At 46.6% G+C, this 21,536-nt stretch overlaps 1 protein-coding gene across 1 annotated transcript in view; it reads left to right on the forward strand.

Annotated features, from left to right (window-relative positions):
• The window catches only part of FOXJ3 (forkhead box J3), a 131,022-nt gene that overhangs the window by 90,792 nt on the left and 18,694 nt on the right, over positions 1-21,536 (forward strand). The window contains exons 6-10 of the mRNA XM_077457918.1: positions 4,521-4,622; positions 8,855-8,986; positions 10,137-10,296; positions 13,526-14,107; positions 17,709-17,798. Coding sequence (XP_077314044.1) covers positions 4,521-4,622; positions 8,855-8,986; positions 10,137-10,296; positions 13,526-14,107; positions 17,709-17,798 — 1,066 coding nt within the window. The remainder of the gene's footprint in view (positions 1-4,520; positions 4,623-8,854; positions 8,987-10,136; positions 10,297-13,525; positions 14,108-17,708; positions 17,799-21,536) is intronic.

Here is a 21,536-nt window from a genome sequence, read left to right on the forward strand (position 1 = left end):
ACTACGTCTATTGCGCGCCCTGTGATCGGCGAGTCTATGAGACTCGCCTGATCACCGATCCATGCAAGGGGTCGATCCCGACCCCTTATCACGTGATCAGCTGTCAGCCAATGACAGCTGATCATGTGATATAACGGAGCCAGTAATCGGCTATTATTCCTCCTCGCGCTGTTAGCGCGAGGAGAAAAAAAAAAGCCGATCACCGGTGGCCGTGATCGGGACATCAGTCCCAATCATGGCCAGCCCTGCCAGTGCCCACCTGCCCCCTGCCAGTGCCACATTAATAAAAAGAAAGTGCCCACAGTGCCACCCAGCAGTGCCCACAATCTGCCTCAACAAAGGTGCTGCACCCCAGTGCCACATATCCGTGCCCAGCAGTGCCACCTATCAGTCCCATCTATCAGTGGTGCCCATCTGTGCCGCCTTATCTGTGCCCATTAGTGCTGCCTTAACTATGCCCATCAGTGCGCACCAGTGCAGTCCATCAGTGCCGCCTCATCAGCCACTTCAATGAAGGAGAAAAATGACCAGTTTGCAAAATTTTATAACAAACTATTAAACATGATTTTTATTTATTTTTTTGCAATTTTTTTGTTTGTTTAGCAAAAAAGAAAACTCTGAGCTGTATTTAAATACCACCAAAAGAAAGCTCTATTTGTGGGAAAAAAAATGATAAAAATTTCATTTGGGTACAGTGTTGTATGCCCGCGCAATTGTCATTCAAAGTGCATCAGCGCTGAAAGCTGAAAATTGGTCTGGGACTGAGGGGGGTTTAAGTGCCCAGTAAGCAAGTGGTTAATAAACAACCTGAAGGATGGGGGTAAATATTTCAATCTCTGTATTTGCGGACGATACTAAGCAAAGCAGGGCGATAACTTCTCTGCAGGATGTGGAAACCTTGCAAGAACATCTGAACAAATGAATGGATTGGGCAACTACATGGCAAATGAGGTTCAATGTAGAAAAAAAAAGTAAAATAACGCATTTGAATGGCAACAATATGAATGCAATCTATACACTAAGGGGAGAACCTCTAGGGCAGTGATGGCGAACCTTAGCACCCTAGTTGTTTTGGAACTACATTTCCCATGATGTTCATGCACTCTGCAGTGTAGTTGAGCATCATGGGAAATGTAGTTTCAAAACATCTGGGGTGCCAAGGTTCACCATCACTGCTCTAGGGCTATCTAGGATGGAAAAGTACCCGGGGGCCCTAGTAGATGATAGGCTCAGCAATGGCATGCAATGCCAAGCTACTGCTAACAAAGCAAACAGAATATTGGCATTAAAAAGGGGATCAATGCCAGAGATAAAATAATTCTCCTGCTGTACAACAATCTGGTCCGGCTGCACATGGAGTATGCTGTCCAGTTCTGGGCACCAGTCCTCAGGAAGGATGTACTGAAAATGGAGCGAGTACAAAGAAGGGCAACAACGCTAAGAAAGGGTCTAAAGGATATTAGTTATAAAGAGACGCTTGAGAGGGGATATGATTTCAATTTATAAATACCATACTGGTGACCCCACAATAGGGATAAAACTTTTTGCGAAAGGTAGTTTAAGAAAACATGTAGCCACTTATTAAAATTAGAATAACAGAGGTTTAACCTTAAACTACGTAGAGGGTTCTTTACTGTAAGAGCGGCAAGGATGTGGCATTCCCTTCCACAGGCGGTCTCAGCGGGAGGGGGAATCAATAGTTTGAAAAAAACGATTGGATAAGCACCTGAATGACCACAACATACAGGGATATACAATGTAATACTGACATAATCACACACATAGGTTGGACTTGATGGACTCGCGCGGACGGCATAACGCCCCCCCCCCCCCACCCTCGCGCGGACGGCATAACGCCCCCCCCCCCTCGCGCGGACGGCATAACGCCCCCCCCTCCTCGCGCGGACGGCATAACGCCCCCCCCTCCTCGCGCGGACGGCATAACGCCCCCCCCTCCTCGCGCGGACGGCATAACGCCCCCCCTCCTCGCGCGGACGGCATAACGCCCCCCCTCCTCGCGCGGACGGCATAACGCCCCCCCCCCCTCGCGCGGACGGCATAACGCCCCCCCCCCTCGCGCGGACGGCATAACGCCCCCCCTCCTCGCGCGGACGGCATAACGCCCCCCCTCCTCGCGCGGACGGCATAACCGCCCCCCCCCCCCTCCTCGCGCGGACGGCATAACGCCCCCCCCCCCTCCTCGCGCGGACGGCATAACGCCCCCCCTCCTCGCGCGGACGGCATAACGCCCCCCCCTCCTCGCGCGGACGGCATAACGCCCCCCCCTCCTCGCGCGGACGGCATAACGCCCCCCCCCTCCTCGCGCGACGGCATAACGCCCCCCCCCCTCCTCGCGCGGACGGCATAACGCCCCCCCCTCCTCGCGCGGACGGCATAACGCCCCCCCCCCCTCCTCGCGCGGACGGCATAACGCCCCCCCCCCCTCCTCGCGCGGACGGCATAACGCCCCCCCCCCTCCTCGCGCGGACGGCATAACGCCCCCCCCCCTCCTCGCGCGGACGGCATAACGCCCCCCCCCTCCTCGCGCGGACGGCATAACGCCCCCCCCCCTCCTCGCGCGGACGGCATAACGCCCCCCCCCTTCCTCGCGCGGACGGCATAACGCCCCCCCCCCCTCCTCGCGCGGACGGCATAACGCCCCCCCCCCCTCCTTGCGCGGACGGCATAACGCCCCCCCCCCTCCTCGCACGGACGGCATAACGCCCCCCCCCCCCCCCCTCCTCGCGCGGACGGCATAACCCCCCCCCCTCCTCGCGCGGACGGCATAACGCCCCCCCCCCCCTCCTCGCGCGGACGGCATAACGCCCCCCCCCCCTCCTCGCGCGGACGGCATAACGCCCCCCCCCTCCTCGCGCGGACGGCATAACGCCCCCCCTCCTCGCGCGGACGGCATAACGCCCCCCCTCCTCGCGCGGACGGCATAACGCCCCCCCCCTCCTCGGCGGACGGCATAACGCCCCCCCCCTCCTCGCGCGGACGGCATAACGCCCCCCCTCCTCGCGCGGACGGCATAACGCCCCCCCCCCCTCCTCGCGCGGACGGCATAACGCCCCCCCCCCCCTCCTCGCGCGGACGGCATAACGCCCCCCCCCTCCTCGCGCGCGGACGGCATAACGCCCCCCCTCCTCGCGCGGACGGCATAACGCCCCCCCCCCTCCTCGCGCGGACGGCATAACGCCCCCCCCCTCCTCGCGCGGACGGCATAACGCCCCCCCCCCTCCTCGCGCGGACGGCATAACGCCCCCCCCTCCTCGCGCGGACGGCATAAGCCCCCCCCCCCTCCTCGCGCGGACGGCATAACGCCCCCCCCCCTCCTCGCGCGGACGGCATAAACGCCCCCCCCCCCCTCGCGCGGACGGCCATAACGCCCCCCCCCCCTCCTCGCGCGGACGGCATAACGCCCTCCCCCTCCTCGCGCGGACGGCATAACGCCCCCCCCCCCTCCTCGCGGACGGCATAACGCCCCCCCCTCCTCGCGCGGACGGCATTACGCCCCCCCCTCCTCGCGCGGACGACATAACGCCCCCCTCCTCGCGTGGACGCCATACCGCCCCCCCCCTCGCGCGGACGCCATACCGCCCCCCCCCTCGCGCGGACGCCATACCGCGCCCCCCCTCCTCGCGCGGACGCCGTACCGCCCCCCCCTCCTCGCGCGGACGCCGTACCGCCTCCCCTCTCCTCGCGCGGACGCCGTACCGCCTCCCCTCTCCCCTCTCCTCGCGCGGACGCCGTACCGCCCCCCCTCCTCGCGCGGACGCCGTACCGCCCCCCCTCCTCGCGCGGACGCCGTACCGCCCCCCCATCCTCGCGCGGACGCCGTACCGCCCCCCCTCCTTGCGCGGACGCCGTACCGCCTCCCCCCTCCTCGCGCGGCGCCGTACCGCCTCCCCTCTCCTCGCGCGGACGCCGTACCACCCCCCCCCCTCCTCGCGCGGACGCCGTACCGCCCCCCCCTCCTCGCGCGGACGGCGTACCGCCCCCCCCCCCCCCCCTCCTCGCGCGGACGCCGTAACGCCCCCCTCTTCCTCGCGCGGACGCCGTACCGCCCCCCTCTTCCTCGCGCGGACGCCTTACCGCCCCCCCCCCTCTTCCCCGCGCGGACGCCTTACCGCCCCCCCCGCTTCCCCGCGCGGACGCCTTTACCGCCCCCCCCCCCTCTTCCCCGCGCGGACGCCTTACCGCCCCCCCCCCTCTTCCCCCGCGCGCCTTACCGCCCCCCCCCTCTTCCCCGCGCGGACGCCTTACCGCCCGCCCCCTCTTCCCCGCGCGGACGCCTTACCGCCCCCCCCCCCCTCTTCCTCGCGCGGGCGCCTTACCGCCCCCTCTCTTCCTCGCGCGGGCGCCTTACCGCCCCCTCTCTTCCTCGCGCGGGCGCCTTAACCGCCCCCCCATCCTTTTTTTTAAAATGATGCTCAAAGTTTACAAACTAAATTATTCATGTACTTGATGCATTTTACATGTCGGTGATGCAGAAATCAATAATGCATTTGTCATTTCAGGCCTCAACACCTTACAGCATCGATTCAGATTCCTTGGGAATGGATTGTATAATCTCTGGAAGTGCCTCTCCGAACATGGCTATTAACACTGTGACAAACAAAGTAAGTCTCCTTATATGTGTGGGATTGCAAAACCCAATTGAAGTGAACAGAAGTCTGTAAACACAGGCTGTTAAATCTGTGAAGACGGCTATGTAGTACAACAGTCTGCCCAACCAGCCTCGCTTTACGTAGCTTTGATGTAATCTAAAGGAAATTGTAAAATTTAAATGGTAACCTGTATACACATCTTTACAGTCTAAGCCCCCGTACACACGGTCGGAGAATCCGTCGGAATGTGTCCTATCGGACCGTGTTGTCGGATAATCCGACTGTGTGTGGTATGCATCGGACTGATTCCGTCGGACCAAGTTTTCCAACATGTTGGAAATATTTTCCGACCAACTGGTCCGATCGGACATACTCCGATCATGTGTAGAGAATTTCGATCGGACAAAGTGCCACGCATGCTCAGATCAAATTCCTACATCAAAGCTATTGGCTACTAGCCTGAACGTAGTCCCATCGTAACGAAATTACGTCATCACGTTATGAAAGATCGGCTTTTTCGACAACTTTGTCCGACTGTGTGTATGCAACAGTTTCGGACAAGATCCGACAGACAAAATCCGACGGATTTGGTTGCCGAAATGTCCGACTGTGTGTACAAGGGCTAAGAGGCATTTTTATAAAGCACTGAATCTGCCACTCTCCAATCATTCACTGCAGGCAAATCCTTTTTGTTACTGCAAGGCCAGCATTGGATTTCCAATGACTGTATAAGGGGAGCAACTTTCTGATTTAATAAAAAACTGGAACGGTAGTTTAAGGGGGGGGGGGGAAGAGTTTCGTCAGATTGTTGACCCTCCCTTCTAGATTGTAAGCTCTTACCAGCAGGGCCCTCTGATCACTCCTGATTTGTATTGTAAGTGTACTGTCTGCACTCATGTTGTAGAGCGCTGCGCAAACTGTTGGTGCTATATAAATACTGTATAATAATAATTGTTGGCTGTATGAACAAGCTGTAGTACTGGCACACAAATCCCCAGGATGGACAGAGCGGTGTCCTGTCCAACCAGTTAGATTGCTCATTCTATTTTTTTTATGTGCAGTGTAAGTAGTAAGGGTTTTTATTCCAATATATTTTTTTTTTTTTTTTTAAGAAATCCCCTTCAATGGGCCCTATGGGAGACGTTTGTTCTTCCTTGAATCATGGTGTCCTTTTTGTTTAATTTTTTATATCCAGATCTGTGCAGTAATCCAGGGTGAAATAACGTCTACGTGTTGCCTTTGTTTAGGAGTTTCCTGTAATACAGACCAGTCACGGCTGCGCTCTCCCCATTTGCAGGATGACTGGTCTCATCCACCTCCTGTAGTTTCTGCTAGATCCCTACACCTGCACTGCTCTCTGCACATTCTGTGTACAGCACATGGATAACATCACCACCAATTTTACAAGCTATTATCTACTGTATGTTTACAAAGGCGTTTTGTTAAGCACAATAGTCAACAGGTTCACAAGAAACGTGTTCAGAAAAAAGACACAAATTAACTGCCAAAGATTTGAGAAGAATTAAACTTGAAGCTTCCAGGAGCCCCATTATCCTCCAGTACTGTCGTATTCCAGAACTGCAACAAACCTTGAGGGCCTGGAATTACAAGGTGCTCCATGCTCAGAGACATGGCCAAGGTGAGGAAGGCTGAAACTTGACCACCACAGAAAAAGACATTAGACTGGGCCAAGAAATATTTGCAGATAGATTTGGCAGTGGTTTTATGAACTGGTGAGATGCGAGCGACTCTTGAAAGACCAGATAGAAGGGCCTGTGACTGGATCAGTAACGGGCACAGAGCTCCACTTCAACTCAATGCCAACAAGGTGGAGGTGGGGTACTGGTATGGGCTGGTATTATTAAAGATGAGCTAGTTGGACCTTTTCCGGTTGAAGATGGACTCCAAATCAACTTCCAAATTTACTGCCAGTTTTTAGAAGAGACTTTCTTCAAGCAGTGGTACAGTAAAGAGTCTGCATCTTTCAAGAAGACCATATTTATGCAGGACAATGCTCTATCGCATTCATCGAAGTACTCCACTGCATAGCTAGCCAGTAAAGGCATTAAAGGGATCGTAAAGTAATTTATTTATTTTTTTAAATAACAAACATGTTATACTTACCTCCACTGTGCAGCTCGTTTTGCACAGAGTGGCCCCGAACCTGCTCTTCTGGGGTCCCTCGGCAGCTGTCTCAGCTTCCTCCCGCAGGTACTTCTCACGTTCATGCGAGCTCCCTCGCATGGTGAGAAGCACCTGCGGGCGCACTCCCGTGATACAGCCAGCGGCTATAGCCGCTCGCTGTATCACACGGCCCGCCCCCGGCGCTCTTCGTCAGTGGATGTGATTGACAGCAGCGCAAGCCAATGGCTGCACTGCTTTCCATCCATCCACTCCAGCCAATCAGCGGCAAGGCTGAGTGGTGAAGAGGACGTCGGGGGCAAGCGCGGGATTTTCGAGGGGTGAGGTAAGTAAAGCGGGGGAACTGGGGGCGCAGGCACTGTCAGATGTTTCACCTTAATGCATAGAATGCATTAAGGGGAAAAAACATTTACCTTTACAACCCCTTTAAGGATGAAAGAATGACATGACTCCTTTCCTCACCTGACCTAAACCCTATGGGATTGGAAGATTTACAGTGAAGGAAAATAGTGTCTGGGAGGCTGTGGTTGCTGTTGCACACAAAATTAATTGTCTACAGATCAAGAAACTGGCGACGGATTTCATGAATGGAAGGCTTATGACTGTTTTTGAAAAGCGTGACTGCCGGTATATTGGTCACTGATTTTATTTATATATATTTTTTTATGTCGTTATATTACAAAAAAACTTTTTTGGAGTTATTATTCTCACTTTAACAGATGAGAATATACAAGTGAGATGGGAAATTTGTCCTTTTTAATTTAGTTGCTCAATAATTGTGCACACATAGATATTCTCCTAAGAAATCCAAAACCTCACTTTTTTTACTTTCTTAAATATTCAGGTTTGACGTTTATTAACATTTTGGATTGACCAAGGGCACTGCAGTTCAATAATGAAATTAATTCTCAAATACAACTTGCCTATTGTGCACACAGTGTGTGTGGCCAGTTAAAAACAAAACAAAAAAACGTGTAAGGCAAAGAAAGTTTTCACTTTGGAGGAAGACAAGTAAAGGACATATGCTTTCCTTCCTTGTGCTTCTGTCTCCAATTTCTCTCTGAAATCAGTGCAGCCATGCTGGGCGCCGTCCACTCGCCCATGTCATTCATTCAGAGTTCTGTGATGGCTGATGGCTTGTAGTTCTCAGTGAACTACGAGGGAGCTGATGAGTTCATTGAGTCTTCCTGTAATTCAGTAACTGCCTGGCCTCTAAGTATTACATTGACAGTTCTGCTAATCATGGGTGCAATGCTTTACAGGCTCCTAATAAAAAAGAAAAATGCATGCGCATTTTTGTACCTGCAAAAAATGTGCATTTTTTTTTTTTTTTAAGGTGAACTTGGCCTTTAGTTTTTCTTTTAAAAATCTGCTACGGCCTAAGTAGAAATGCCTGCCTCCTGCCAGCATGCTGCAGAGAAAGACCCTTGTTTTCTGTGTGGAACCCCTTTCTCTCTGTAGAGGTCCCATGTGCCTCCTGATGAGCAAATAAATCCTCCTGCAATGAGCAAAGTTCTTTTTGATTGGAGAGCTCTGCCTCTGACTCACAAGGGATCTCTGCAGAGAGATTGCTGCATGCTCGCCAGTAACGGGTATTTCTACCCGGGCTGCAGCTGCATTTTATAGAAAACAAACAAAATTTGTACACCGTTTTTTGTTTTAATGCTTCTGGAACAAATTTAGCTGGTCTAAATTGGAAGTTCAATTAAGCTTTATGTACTTTGTGCCTTTATCACACTTAGTGCTAGTTCACACCAGACTCAGTTCCATGTGTTTTTTTTTTTCTGCACTAAAAATGCATATTTTCCATGTATTCCAATGGCTCTAGTTCACATCATGCAGTCAGTTTCCAGTGCAGAAACTAACCGGAAAACTGACTGCATGGTGTGAACTAGAGCTATTGGAATATATGGAAAACACTGTGCCTGCATTTTGTGCAGAAAAAAAGTGCACAAAACTGCACGGAACTGCATCTGGTGTGAACTGGCCCTTAGTGTTGAGCAGCTCTCCAGTCTTTTGCACCTGTTGTCTGGAATTGCTTTATAAGTTTTAAACCTAACAATACGATTTACTGTGATGTTTTTTATTTTATTTTCCCCCAGGTAACTTTATACGGTAACACGAGTCAGGATGGCAATGACAGTCCTCGAAGTAGCCTTAACAACAGCCTCTCGGATCAGAGTGTGTCGTCCTTAAACTTGAACAGTGTTGGCAGTGTGCACAGCTATACACCGGTGAGCAGGCCTCCTCTATACATTGTACAGGCGATTCCACTCCCACTTCACACGTCTCCTTCCAACAATAACAGCCCAGGTCTGACAAGGGTGTTTTCACAAGCTGTAATGTGTTTTACTAGGCACACCGTGTACTTCTGACATAAATCACTCACTTCTGCCACTGAGGGCCTGTGTTTGGGGTTTATACCTTGTTTAAAATAGCTGAGGATGGGTGCTGCAGAGTACGCCAGTCACCAAATATAAAGCTTTGCTGTGTAGGGGGAGATAATGGCAGCTTTGTTTGATAAACATGTTGGAAAGACAGATTCAATTATATGAAGGAGTGGTGTACCAAAAAATGCAGACTTTTATTTGAAGTAGAGCTGCAGGGTATACACACAGTGCACATTGTGAGTTGTTATTGTAAGATCGGCCTGAGATTGATTTTGATGTGACATTTTTGCTTTTCCTTGACGACCTGTGTTTTCTGATCATTTTTATTTCAAGTAAAATTTATATAATCTCCCTTTTAAGGGCGTCTGCATATCGAGTGGAGTGGATAACGTCACCTACTTTAACGCCCATCTTGGGGTAAAAATGAATGCCCCCCCCACACTGCAAGGCGTTAATGCACTGCTGTTGCTACTCTTGTTAACATGCTCTGCGGGGATCCCGATTCTTCCAACAGTCGGGTAAAACCCCATTTTGACTGATGTGACAGAGCCAGTACAGGCTCTTCGGGGATCCCTACAATAAATGTCGTGATTCCCCCCAGCTGCCTGACTGGCAGCTGGCTCAGTCTCTCAGCTGTGCCACCGAGACCCTGAGCCAGCCTCTCCCACCCCCTCTACAGCCTAGCACTCAGTGAGTGCTGGAGAAGAGCACAGAGCCGGAGACTGACAGTCACTGCTGTATTCAAAGCAGACCAGAGAACAGAGGTGATCGCTCACTTCTCAGTGTTAAACGCCTCCTCTTTTTATTTGGTATTGCTTATTAGCAACCATGGCATAATGGAACTATCAATTATCCTAAAATTAGATTAGAGGTTGGATCTCTGAGGAATGGATTTTAACCCTCCAGGAGGTGTGCGCACTTTTATTTGTGAAACTACCTGTTTTTTTCCACATTATTGCAGAAATCACTCATAATGCTTCTCGTTCAACACCAGGTAACAAGCCATCCAGAGCCATCTGCTTCGAATTTAACTCAGCAGTCGCAGTACAGCACACCAGAGCGAGAAAAGCTTTTCCCTGATTATAACTTTGAAGATCTCAGCGATTCATTTCGAAGCCTCTACAAGAATGTATTTGCTCAATCTGCAAGCCAAGGTGGGTTACAGTGTTTTTGAGTTAACTTGTAATTGGTTAAATTTTCGAAATGGTTGTAAAGTCACTGTGTCTTATTCCTAGAATCCACTGTGTTGCATTAAATGATGTGCCCCAATGTATGTGCTTTTAAAAATATATAATATATGCTGCTTTATAGCTTATTTTGATACCTTATGTCAGAACGCCACTCGATGCTCACATGACTGCCGCTACTCTCCTCTCCTGATCTGATAACTACAGCGGTAGAGACAGAATCCTCCGCTGACGTTAAACAGGAGAGCGGCGCTATGAAATAAGGTATAAAGTGGCATATTTTAAAAAAATGCACATGCACAGAGGCACATAATTGAATGTACCACAGTGGATTGTAGTAATAAGAGCAGCGGGAGGGGCGGGGAGCAGATCAGGACTGTCACCAGCTGACAGGCCGGGGGGGGGGGGGGAGGAGGTGGGAAGAGACAGCAGGAGATAACGGAAACAGTATTATGGATCAGCAGCCATGATAAACGTGGTCCTTTTACAGAGGGGAAGGGCAGCACCAGGTAGGATCAACCAGGTATTTTAGATGATATAAAAAGACAAATTACACTGCACAAGCACTGTGCTGCTGTTAATATTTTAAATAAGAAAGGATCCTGTTCCTTTATTTTTTTTCAGGCTTACAACCGCTTTAAAGTAAAACTGCACCCTACTGCTTTTTTTCACTTCTGAATAGACTGAAAATGGCTAAAACTCACTGTTGGAGTTTTTTTTTAGCTAGGTGTCTCCACTGGGGAGAAATCCTGTAAATTTCTGTCTGTGACAAACAAGGCGATTCTCAGAGCTGAAATTCCTTCCTTCTTTCCTTGGAAAAATTTTTATTTGTATATAAGTGCATGTTTAAGTTGCATGGCTTAAAGGATAAATTCACCCTTTTAGGCCGCGTACACACGGGCGGACTGTTCGCCCAACTTTGTTCGTCAAACAATCCGACAAACAGTCTGCTCAAAATTTGCATGAACGGACTTGACCACACGCGATGAACGAACAGTCCGCTGAAAGCGTGCGCGATGACGTGAACGGCACGTACGACGGGACTAGAAAAATGACGTCCTATACACTGCAATGCAACCTTCGGCCGTGTAAACCCTTCCTGAGTATGCGCGATACTTAGTCCGTCCAACTTGCCTACACACGAGCGGACTGTCCGCTGAAACCAAGTTTGGACGGACAAAACCAAGTTTCAGCGGACTGTCTTACGGAAATTCCGAAAAACTTTGTTCGTCAGACTGTCCGCTGAAACTGTCCGCTGAAGCCCACACACGAGCGGACTGTCCGCTGAAACACTGTTCAGCGGACAAAGTTGGGCGAACAGTCCGCCCGTGTGTATGCGGCCTTAAAAAAATAAATGCACCTTTTTTTTGCCGGTAAAGAAAATTGTGCATTTAATTTTATTTCTTTTTTTACTTGGAGCATGGAAAGCATTGCACCCGTGATCAGCAGATGTGCCATGCAGGACTCCTGCAGACTTCTCAAAGTATCTGTCTGCTCGTACCTCGAATTACCAGAGAGCTCAACAGCCCCATGGTAGTTCATTGAAACTACAAGCCAACAGCCACAAAGGCTGTTGGGTCTTGTAGTTTCCCATTCACAGAGGACAGTGAATGAATGACTTGGCCAGGCTAGCGGAACCTCCCACAACCAGGTTCTTTTCAAACAGTGACAGCGGGCACCCGGAGAAGATTCCCACCCACTGTCACTGGAGAGGGGGAAAGGCTGCAGCTGCTGCAACATGTTACATGTTCCATCCTAAATACGGGTGGAACATGTAACATGTTCCAAAAGGTGAACTTATCCTTTTAGGCCGGTTCACATATGTGCGGCTGCGGGTTCATGCCTGGGGTCCGGTGCATGTCTGTTCATTGGTTCAGGTGCAATTCAGGTCTGTATTTTTGCCTGAATTCACACCTGAACCAGACTTGAACACGCACAGGACCCTTTTGCAATCTGCTGCGCAACTGCCCCGGATCTGTCATGCGAATTGGATGTGGAGAAAATCCAGTTTGCACATATGTGAGCCCAGCCTTAAAGTAGTCTGGATTCTCCAGTGAACTCTGGAGGGGCAGAGAGCCTGTGACGGACAGTGGCTCTCTAACTGAAGACTGCAATCGGCGGTCTTTGATCTCTAGGTTCTCAGTCTTTGAGGCAGTGGCAGACACATGCTGCTTCGGAATGATGCTGCATTAATTTAGGTGTGTATGACTGTTTTTTTTTTTTTTTTGTTAATTCACACCCTTCTCTTTTTACTTGCCTATTTTTACCTCTTTCCAACCACAAGTGTAAACTAAGCCTTAGGTGGCCGGTGGCATCAGTTCCTAGTGGAGCCTTCAAAGGAATACATGAAGAATGTACCGTAGTGCACAAAGCATGATGAGTAGTTCAGTTTCTAACCATTGCCTGGATTTTACCAGGAAGTGTGGGAAAAATCTTCCCAACAAGGACCTAGACAGCAAGGAATACCCTTTTTAGAGGGTCTAGCCTTTTGTAGTTTTAGATAGAGTTCCAGTTTAAAGGGACCCATGCCATTACTCTTAGCCCCCGTACACACGGTCGGACATTCCGACAACAAAATCCGTTAATTTTTTTCCGACGGATTTTGTCCGAAACTGGTGTTGCATACACACGGTCAGACAAAGTTGTCGGTAAAATCCGATCGTTCGGAACGTGATGACGTTCGTTCGTTGCGGCTAGTAGCCAATAGCTTTGGTCTCGTTATTTGATCTGAGCATGCGTGGCACTTTGTCCGATCGGAATTCTCTACAAACGATCCCTCCTTTCCCTATTAGCTAGGATTATTTAGTAGTAGAAAAAGTATCAAAAGAATTCCAGCCAATCGGGAAAGGAGGGATGATATTATTGTGTCCAGACGGACTATATTGGAATGCAAATCAGACTTTTGAAGGTAAAGGTGCTTCTGAGTTTTACAGCCGATATACTATGTTTAGATATTGTGTGTGTGTGTGTGTGTGTGTATATATATATATATATATATATATATATATATATATAATTATAAATTCGTACACACCCTATCTACATATAGTCCTTTTTTTCACTACAGTCATAAACAACATGCACTGTGATATATATTTCTGCACAATTATTTTTTTATTTTCTAAATTTCATTTTTTTTATGCTGCTGCACTATATCCATATAGTGGTAATAATTGTACCCTTGTTTCTGTTTCAGGAATGCTGAATCTCCAGTCTGAGTCCTCCCAGCAGACACATTCGCCCTGTTCCTATCAGCACTCCCCTAGTAGCACAATGAGCTCTCAGCAACACGGTAGCCAAAGTAACCTGACAAATAGCCATGCCAGTAGTCTTGGCAGCACCGTAGGTGACTCCTTGGGGCAAGTTCACATGTCTCACACTCCACTACACAGTCAGCAGTCCCAGCAGTCACCACATATACACCACACTGTAGTCCACCATCAGCAGCACCCATCTCACTGTCACCAACAGGTTTCGCAGCACCAACCTCAGCATCCTCAGCAGCGGACCCCCCATCCGGCACAGCATCAGGCACAGCACCCTGCCACCCATCCGGCACAGCATCAAGCCCAGCACCCTACCACCCATCCTGCACAGCATCAAGCCCAGCACCCTGCACAGCATCAAGCCCAGCACCCTGCACAGCATCAAGCCCAGCACCCTGCCACCCATCCTGCACAGCATAATACGCAACACCAGCATCTACAGCACCACGCCAATCACCAGCACCAACCCCTTACACATCAGACCTCTCTAACACAGCAGTCCTACGGTTCAGGTAAGTGTTTTCTTCTAACACTCATTACAAGTGCAATACGTGTTTAGATCTAAATCTGTAAATATAAGTAGTCGCCAAAGTGAAAATTTTGCATCACTTTCTTTCCTTCCTCTTTCATCTCCAGCGGGAACATTAATATCAATAAAAACATAAGGGATTTTAATAATTTCCTATTCTATACACAATCAAAAGGGGAGGGGGAGGTTTAGCTTTAAATATACTTTAAGTTGGCTCTGTATGGTGCGCTATCTGTAGTCTTTTTTTTCTCTGTAGTGCAGGGGCACACCCTTTATAGTCCATTCAGTTGGTATCAAGTCAGGTATGCCCCTCGTCCTACATAATTATTGGTAGATCTTAAAGAGATTGTACAATCCAAATATGACTTTAGGTGAAATTTATTTTAGTAATGGTTTGTGATTTGTCAGACCGGCAAATATAACTGTGCCCAGAAGGATGCATATATTGAGGTTGATTTACGAATACTGGAGAGTGCAAAATCTGGTGCAGCTGTGCATGATAGTCAATCGACTTCTAACTTCAGCTTGTTCAATTGAGCTTTGACAAAAACAAAAAAAACTGTAAGCTGATTGGTTTTTGTGCAGAGCTGCACCAGATTTTGCATTCTCCAGTTTTTGTAAATCATTCCCATTATCTTGATATGTACTTTGAAACTCTGAAGAATACCAGTCATTCTCCAAGATGTCACTACTCAGCAGATGCCGCTTGTGCAACTCCATGGACAGTGTGAACAGGCAGGTAAGAATACTTTAATATGGAAGAGATGTAGTAGGTCTCTTCTGTATTTAAAAGCCTGCCTGTTCACACTGTATTTTTCTTAAGTAACGTTCTACTTTAAACACAAATTATACATTTACTTTAATGCTGGTCATACACTGTTAAATTATTAGTTTGTGGAAGTTCGTTTGACAGAAGATTCAATGTAACCATCCTTGACTCAAATAATTTTTGTTCGCTTGCAATGAATTTGAATTCTGTTGCCATACCAATGTATATATTATTATTATTATTAATATTATTATAATACAGGATTTATATAGTGCCAACAGTTTACGTAGCGATTTACAACTTGAGAGTAGACAGCACAAATACAATACACTTTAATACAGTAGGAATCAGAGGGAAGATCAAGAGATAAAAGAGGTAATAACTGTGGGCAATGTGCTGATTGAGACTATTTATAACTTTAAGGTTTGATTTTCATTTCTATACAATACTTTATGCTAAGTGCACTGAGGGGTGCAGAGAGACCATTTCAAAAGTCCACAAAAATGTTCAGTCACCCTAAAGAAGATCTGTATCGCTGTCTCAATATACTGTAACAGTATATTTTTTTCTTGGGTTGAAATGATGCAATCAGTTTGCTGCAGGAAGGAGGAAGCATTCTCTCAGTCTGTTCTACCTCATTGATCAGACTGTAACGTTGTGACTTTCTAGCATGTCACAATGTGAGAGGATGCAGCAGGAGGCTAATCTCTGCCTAGTGTTTTTTTGAACACGACCAAGAGCTGCACAGAAATGTGTGAAAATCTTGAGACTAGCCGAGTAGAGTTGAAATTCTTTTGTCAGCTAAAACAGTATTTTGCAATGAATTTGAAACCCTAGAATTAAGTCTTGGTAATTGATATGCAGTCAGATACAAATTGTAAAAGAAAAACACCTGTTACAACAGAGTGTCTAAATACAACAATACAATCTAATCTAGGCACAAGACTTAAAGGGTAACCCACTTCCGTGGGAAAAAAAAGGCAAATAAAAGAAAATATAGCATATACAATTGTGACACAAGTCATATTGTAATTACATTTTACTAAAAGTTACCTTTCCTTTTCAATCTGCAGCTCTGTAATTTTCTGTGAAATGCAATATGGCAACCTCAAGGTGTTCTGTACACAGTGTGTACAGGACGCCCCCCCCAGATATGTCATTTCCTTCTTGTGTGATTGGCTCACTGATTTTCCCAGAAATCTGCTCCAAGATGCAAGTCGGATTTCAGGCATCCCCTGCAACAAAAGTATTTTTTGGTGAGATACTCTCAATAGGAACACGTCCAAAGGGATACAGACCCTCCAATTTTCCTCAGAGCTTTGCAGGTGCAGCACCTGGTTGATAATTTTGAAACCACTCCCATTAGGCTGGATTCACATCTATGCAGTTTTAGTGCTTTTTGCATTTTGCAGATTTGCACTACAGTCCATTTAACATGGTTTCCTATGGAACGCGTTCTGTGCAAATCTGCAAAAAGCACTAAAAATGCCATAGGTGTGAATCAGGCTTTAGACTCACTTCTGTACATGGACACAGACAAACACACAGGGATTTCTTCATAATTATTAAAGGTAGGAATCTGCAACAAAGTTTTTCAAAAATCCTTGTAATGTACAGAGATCACCCAGATGGGAATGCTGTTTTTTGTTTTTTTTTTCTCGACAAAAGTTGAGTTACTCTTTAAGCCTAGTACACACAGGCTGAATGTCAGGCAGAATCGGACGGTTCAATAGAAAGCGTCTGACATTTGGCCGTGTGTACTGCAGCTGGTCCAACAGAAGCTGGCTGACATCTGTTGAAGGGGCATGATCGAAAAAGGTCTGCTGGTTGGTTCCCGATCAGTGCTCTTAGCCTATGGCTGAGAGTGCTGACCGGAGTGTTCTGGTTTGGATGGGGCGGTATCCCCCTGTCAGAACACAATTGAACAGCAGGGTAGAGCGTTATACTAACTTACCATAGTTAGTACAGTGGCTCTGACCTGAGCTGTATCTTTTTTTATTTTTTTTTATTCGCTCAGCCCACTGGATTTAATGGGAAAAATAAAAACTAGTCATATACGAGGCTTTAGACCCAGTGCACTCCATAACATACCCTCTTTATTCCTCTGCAATGGTAGTTGTTCAGCTCTATCACCATAAATCAGGGAGGGGGAAAAAAGGTATTAATATTAATTGTAGGACACGGTTCTGTTTTTTTTAGTGCCAACTGCAGGATTAGGATGTTGGGTACAACTCAAAAACAAGACAGCCATTGGGTGGCTCCTGCTGGTAGCTGTGAACGCCATACTGTGGAACACAGTAGTGCATAAAAAGCAAAATCTATAAAAACAGGGCAGCAGCAAAGCCAGAGGGTCCAATAAATGCAGAAAAAACATATAAGAGTACAAAAAAAGGCCTATTTTTAAGGCGTTTCCAAGCAAAAAAATCTTTAGAAAAGATCACTTGATGGGGTACAGGGCTATAAAGAGGCTTAAGAAAAAATAAATGCATAAGTTGGGCTTTAACTATACCTTCAGTTGTTAGCCTGGAGTTCCATGTTAAAATTAGGTGTAACATTTTTAATTGACTAGTTTTTCTGGTTATAGATGATGTACTCGGTGAACAGAGTATTTGTCAAATTAAACACACTGGCATTCCCGAAGTAGTATATATAGACCAGTGGCGCAGCATTGTACAAACGTGTAATATTTTCATAATGAATATTTTATAGTCCTCTTTTGTTGCGTTTTGGCGATGAAGCTGTGAATAACAATTTCATGGGTAAAACTGAATAGCTGATAAGGTATGTTTATTAAAGCATAGTGTTCTCCCCGCAGACTGGTTCTCGACTTTGGACATGCTGAAAGAAAGCTGCAGAATTGCCAGCAGTGCCAACTGGTCTGATGTCGATCTCTCTCAGTTCCAAGGTATACATGGGCCCTTTTCATAGACTGGTGGTCATCGTGGTTTTCTCAAATATAATAATATATACACACACTATATTACAAAAAGTATTGGGAAGCCTGCCTTTATACACACATGAACTTTAATGTCATCCCAATCTTAGTCCGTAGGGTTCAATATTGAGTTGGCCCACCCTTTGCAGCTATAACAGCTTCAACTCTTCTGGGAAGGCTGTCTACAAGGTTTAGCAGTGTGTCTATAGGAATGTTTAACCATTCTTCCAGAAGCGCATTTGTTAGGTCAGGCACTGATGTTGTATGAGAAGGTCTGGCTCGCAGTCTCCGCTCTAATTTATCCCAAAGGTGTTCTATCGGTTTGAGGTCAGGACTCTGTGCAGGCTAATCAAGTTCCTCCACCCAAAAACTCACTCATCCATGTCTTTATGGACCTTGCCTTATGCACTGGTTTTAAATCATTTGGTGGAGGGGGGATTATGGTGTGGGGTTGTTTTTTTCAGGGGTTGGGCTTGGCCCTTTAGTTCCAGTAAAGGGGAGTCTTAAGGCATTAGTGTACCAAGACATTTTGGACAATTTCATGCTCCCAACTTTGTGGGAACAGTTTGGGGATGGCCCCTTCCTGTTCGAACACGACTGCGCACCAGTGCACAAATCAAGGTCCATAAAGACATGGATGAGTGAGTTTGGGGTGGAGGAACATGACTGGCCTGCACAGAGCCCTGACCTCAACCCTTTAGAACACCTTTGGGATGAATTGGTGTGGAGACTGTGAGCCAGTATGTGTGTGTGTGTATACATTTTTATTTCTTTTGATTTATATTGGTATGATACAAAAAAGTGGAGAAACGAGAAGCCAAATCTGACACGTTCCACGCAAAACAACAAAAATGGACTGGACAGAATTATTGGCACCTTCCATAAATTGTAAGAAATAATTGCATTCCAAGTTTGTGATCCTCCTGTAATTTTAAATTAAACTCACCCGTATCAATTAACAGGTGTTACAATCCCAACGTTAAACTGGTGAAAAATGTACTCAACCTTTTGTTGTTTGTCTGTGTGCCACACGGTGCATGAAGAAGAGAAAAAGCAGCAAAGATTGAGGATTTGAGAACAAAAATTGTGGAAAAGCATGGACAACCTCAAGGTTACAAGTCCATCTCCAGAGATCTTAACGCTCCTGTGTCCACGGTGTGCAACATTGTCAAGAAGTTTGCAGCCCATGGCACTGGAGCTAATCTCCCTGGACGTGGACGAAAGAGAAACATTGAAAGATTGCAACAAAGGATTGTTCAAATAGTGACTGAAGAACCTCCATCGACTTCCAGGAAAATTCACGCTGACCTTCGGGCACAGGGTACAAGCTGTGTCAGCTCGCACTATACGTCACCATCTGAATGAAAAGGGGTGCTATGGTAGGAGACCCAGGAGGACTCCACTGCTGACACAAACATAAAAAAGCCTGATTGGACTTTCGCAAAACTTATCTGAGGAAGCCAAAATCCTTTTGGGAGAATGTTTTGTCTATCCACAGCACAAAAATACAGCTTTTTGGTAAAGCCCATCATTGTAATATTTTCAGAAAAAGAAAGGAGGCCTTTAAAGGAAAGAATACAGTCACACATGGTGGAGGTTCACTGATGTTTTGGGGTTGCTTTGCTGCTTCAGGCACTGGAGGTCCTGACCGTGTGCATGGCATTATGGAATCTGAAGACTACCAACGAATTCTGGGGTGTAATGTGGAGCCCAGTGTCAGAAAGTTGGGTCTCCAATTTAAAGCTGCACAATTTTGGTTAAAATGAGAATCACAATTTTTTATTTTGCTTAAAATAAAGAACACGATTCTCGCAGCGTAACATCATTTTTCACATTTTACAAAAAAACTGGGCTAACTTTACTGTTCAGTTTTTTTTTATTGAGATATATATATATATATATGTATATGTGTGTGTGTGTGTGTGTGTGTGTGTGTGTGTGTATATATAATGTATGTATGTATGTATGTTTGGGGTTCCAAGTCATTTTCGAGCAAAAATAATAATAAAATAAAACATGGCAGGCTGCCCTGTTTTTTTTTCTTTTGACAATTGAGAGTGCAGGGAACTCTCTACACTTGTTACATGAATGAATCGGGAAAATTCCCCATAGAGATCGTGGGGTGGGGGGGGGGGTTGAATCGAGATCACTTTTTTTTTTTTAATGATTAATCATGCAGCTCTAGTCTCCATCAGAGGTCATGGGTCTTACAGCAGGACAATGACCTAGAGCACACATAAAAAAAAACACCCTTAAATGGTTTCAGACAAAGCGCTGGAGAGCACTGAACTGGCCAGCAATGAGTCCAGATCTAAATCCCATAGAGCACCTGTGGGGAGATCTCAAAACAACAGTTGGGAGAAGGAGCCCCTCCAATCTGAGAGACCTGGAGCAGTTGGCAATAGAGTGGTCCAAAATTCTGGTAAAGAGATGTAAAACTCATTGATGGTCGCAGGAAGGGATTGATTTCAGTTATTTTTTCCCCAAGGGGTGTGCTATCAAATATTAAATTGAGGGTGCCAATAATTGTGTTCAGTCTCTTTTTGGAGTTTTGCATGGAATATGTCAGGTTTGGCTTGTTGTTGCTCCACTTTTTTTGTGTCCTACCAATACAAACAAAATAAATAAACATGCCTAAACATTTGTAATTGCAACAATTTTCTTGGCAAAGTGGTGCCTTATCTGAAAAAAATGCAGGGGTGCCAATGTTTTTGGCCCTGTGTATATATAGTTAGGTCCATATATATTTGGACACAGGCACAATTTTCATACTTTTGTATACCACCAGAATAAAATTAAAACAAAACAATTCAAATGAATTTGAAGTGCAGACTTTCAGCTTTAATTCAAGGAGTTGAACAGAAATATCAAGTACAAATTTTAGGAACTGCAACCATTTTTATTTGCAGTCCCCTCATTTTCAGGGGCTCAAATGTAATTGAACAAATTAATATCATATATAAAATGTAAATTTTTTATATTTTGTTGGAAATCTTTTACTGGCAACAACTGCCTGTAGTCTGGAACCCATGGACATTACCATAGACCGGGTTTCCTCATTTCTAATGCTTTTCCAGGCTCTAACTACAGCTGTCTTCAGTTCGTTTGTGGATCTTTCTGCCTTTTCGTTTTGCCTTTTAACAAGTGAAATGCATGCTCAATTGGATTGAGTTAAGGTGATTGACTCCACCATTGCAGAATATTCCACTTCTTTTCCTTCAAAAGCTCCTGGGTTGCAGTGTGTTTTGGATCATTGTCCATCTGTACTGTGAAGCGCCGTCCAATCAACTTTGCAGCACTTGGCTGAACCTGGGCTGACAGTATATCTCTAAACACTGCAGAATTCAGCTGCTTCTGGTTTCTTTCACATCATCAATAAACACCAGTGACCCAGTGCCACTGGAAGCCATGCATGCCCACGCCGTCACACTGCCTCCACCTTGTGACCACAGATGACAAAGGATCATGAGCTGTTCCAAGCCTTCTCTACACTTTTCTTTTCTTTTCTTCCCATTATTCTGGTACAGATTAATCTTGGTTTCATCCGTCCAAAGAATGTTTTTCCAGAACTGGTCTGGCTTTTTTAGATTTCTGTTTTTTTTCTACTCTGCAGGCTTATGAATGGTTTGCAACTTGTGGGGAACCCTCTGTATTTGCTCTTGTGATGATTTCTCTTGAATGTAGACTTCAACAATGATACGCCCACCT

The sequence above is a fragment of the Lithobates pipiens genome, unplaced genomic scaffold, assembly GCF_037356315.1.
Source record: "Lithobates pipiens isolate NorthernLeopardFrog02 unplaced genomic scaffold, aLitPip1_a1.2 Scaffold_27, whole genome shotgun sequence".
Taxonomy (NCBI): Eukaryota; Metazoa; Chordata; class Amphibia; order Anura; family Ranidae; genus Lithobates; species Lithobates pipiens.